At 42.7% G+C, this 2,659-nt stretch overlaps 1 protein-coding gene across 1 annotated transcript in view; it reads left to right on the forward strand.

Annotated features, from left to right (window-relative positions):
* Nucleotides 1-3: 3 nt before the first annotated feature.
* The window catches only part of shc2 (SHC (Src homology 2 domain containing) transforming protein 2), a gene marked incomplete at its 5' end in the record, with an annotated part of 23,210 nt that continues 20,554 nt past the window's right edge, over nucleotides 4-2,659 (forward strand). The window contains 1 exon segment of the mRNA XM_036211421.1: nucleotides 4-780. Within this exon segment, the coding sequence (XP_036067314.1) occupies nucleotides 52-780 (729 nt within the window).

Below are 2,659 nucleotides of genomic sequence, written 5' to 3' on the forward strand. Positions count from 1 at the left end.
TTCCCCCCCTCCATCCTTTGGCAGCTTCTGCTTCAGGCGGCGTCTCCGGGCATGCTCCTTAAGCCAAAGTATGGCCGCTTTCGCAATGAGTCTGTGACCTCCTCTGACGACCTGATGCAAAGCTTAACCATGAGCAGCAAAGTTGTGGCCACGCCGGTGGTCCCGTCCACCACACCGAGTCTTCCTCTTCCTCCTTTGCCCCCTTTGGAGCCCAGCGCCAGGTCCTCCTCCTCCTCTGCTGCTGCTGGGGCTGCAGCTCTGGCGGACTCCCCCTGCCTGGACGGGGAGCAGGATGCCACCACCACGTTCTGCATGCTCATCCCCAGGATGCCCCAGTGGAAGTTCTCCAACTCTCTGCTCAGCAGGAGCCCGTCCAGCTCCAGCAAAGACTCCAGCAAGGGGGCAGGAGCTCCGTCCCAGAGCTCCACGCCATCGCTCAGACCCGTTGGTTCGACTCCCGCCAGCGGAGCAGTGGCCAGCCTGGCCGCCGTGCTCAACTCCTGTGACCCCGTGTGTGTCACCCCCTGTTCCCTGCAGGCCATCCGGGGGCAGCGGGCAGTTGCAGCTGCAAGTTCTGGTCATGGATTCGGGACCTCAGAGGTCACGGTGAGCCCCGGCGCCACCAGCAGGTCAGGAATGAACCGCAGGACGAGAGGGGACGGCGTGTGGCCCGGGGGGGAAGACCTCAGCCACAAAGGCAGCTTCATCAACAAACCGTCTCAGGGATGGCTGCACCCCGACAAGAAGATCGCAGGACCGGGGGCCTCCTACATCGTCAGGGTGAGCCCAACATTAAAACTTCATTTTCAGTGGTTTTCCTCCAAGAGTGACAGAATGTCCCAATCCGACGGTTCCTCCTCTGGATCGGGAGACAAAAGGAGCGTGCGGTTTGTTATGCAGCTCGTGTGGAGAGGACAGGAATGCATAATTTAATGGGCTGCGTCAGGCTGAGACAAAAACAAGAATTCTTCGACTAACACATATCCACATGTTGGCATTGTGGGTGTTTACCTACATGTATGTAGTGATTTATTACAATAAAACCCACAAGGATCCTTTGTAGACTACAGGTAGAGTAAATATACGCTTATTTTCCATCGATTATTGACTTTTCACTGACCTCTGTGCATAAATATACAGTTAAATTTATCTTTTTTCTTTTTTAAACGTTCCCAGTGGTGTTTAAATTATGATCATGAAGTTTTTAACCAAAATTCCACAACCTAAATGTCTTAAAAAGTCATTCTTCATGTTGATCTGTTTCCAAAATCTTCTTTGAGGGGGTGTGGCTTTTGAAGCTGAGTAGCCCCGCCCCTGCCTGATTGTGAAAGCTCTGTGTCACGCTAACGTAAATCTTCACTGCTGCTATATAAAAATGTCAACCTGTATGGTTCTGATCCGGATGTCAGCTGGACGAGGAAGTGAAGATCTTCATGGACAGAACTTCCTCCAAAATCCTGATTCTTTCTCCTTCCAGTTCACCAAAGACTCTTTTAGCTAATTCTCCAATGTTTATTGACGTTGCTGTGATCAATACATTCAATCATTGGTTTCTCAGAGTTCTTGATAAAATAATCAAAGCTAACATCAAAATGCTCTTTCATTTCATGAAAAAAAATGGAGTTTAGCTAATATTGTAGCAATATGCTAATGTTTTGGGGTAATTTAACTTACTGATTAATTTTAGAGTATTTGAGTTTAGCTAGTATTTAAGCTACAAGCTATCTTTTTTGGCTACTTTGGCATCTACTGAGGTTTTATTATGCTAATTTGGAGCTTCTTTTTTTTAGCAACATGCTAACGTTTTTAGCTAATTTTTTATCTAATGAGGTTTTTTAGGATAATTAGAGTTTAGCTTCTAGTTTAGCAACATGCTAACATTTTTGGCTAATTTTTTATCTAATGAGGTTTTTTAGGCTAATTTAGAGTTTAGCTTCTAGTTTAGCAACATGCTAACGTTTTAGGCTAACGTGTTATCTACTAAGGTTTTTATAGGCTAATTTAGAGTTTAGCTTCTAGTTTAGCAACAGGCTAACGTTTTAGGCTAACGTGTTATCTACTAAGGTTTTTATAGGCTAATTTAAAGTTTATCTTCTGTTTTAGCAACATGCTAACATTTTTGGCTAATTTTTTATCTAATGAGGTTTTTTAGGCTAATTTAGAGTTTAGCTTCTAGTTTAGCAACAGGCTAATGTTTTTGACTCATTTTGTTTCTTGAGGAATTTTAAGTTATTTTGGATTTTAGCTAGTATTTAAGCAACGCGCTAGCTTTTTTGGCTAATTGGGCATCTACTGAGGTTTTTTTAGGTTAATTTGGAGTTAAGCTAGTATTTAAGCAAACACACAAGATATTTTTGCAAAATTGTCATGTATTAAGGATATTTAAGCAATTTTATTACAGATTTTTCAGAAATTTTGGCTAACTTCTACGCTTGTTCAAAGTTCTTTAACAAAATGTCAAGTCTTCTAGCAAATTTAACGTTTTGCAAATAGTTTTTGCATTTTCAGCAAAAAACTTCAGCATCTTCAGCGACTACTTTCAGCAAAAAGCATTCACACTTATCGCAGGTATCTTTACTAGATAAGAAAAACGCCTCACATACATGTTCAAATCTGAAAAAAACACGACTTTAAACAAAAGTCAACTTTGTACTAAAAT

This window comes from Oryzias melastigma, linkage group LG4 (assembly GCF_002922805.2).
Source record: "Oryzias melastigma strain HK-1 linkage group LG4, ASM292280v2, whole genome shotgun sequence".
NCBI classification, from domain to species: domain Eukaryota; kingdom Metazoa; phylum Chordata; class Actinopteri; order Beloniformes; family Adrianichthyidae; genus Oryzias; species Oryzias melastigma.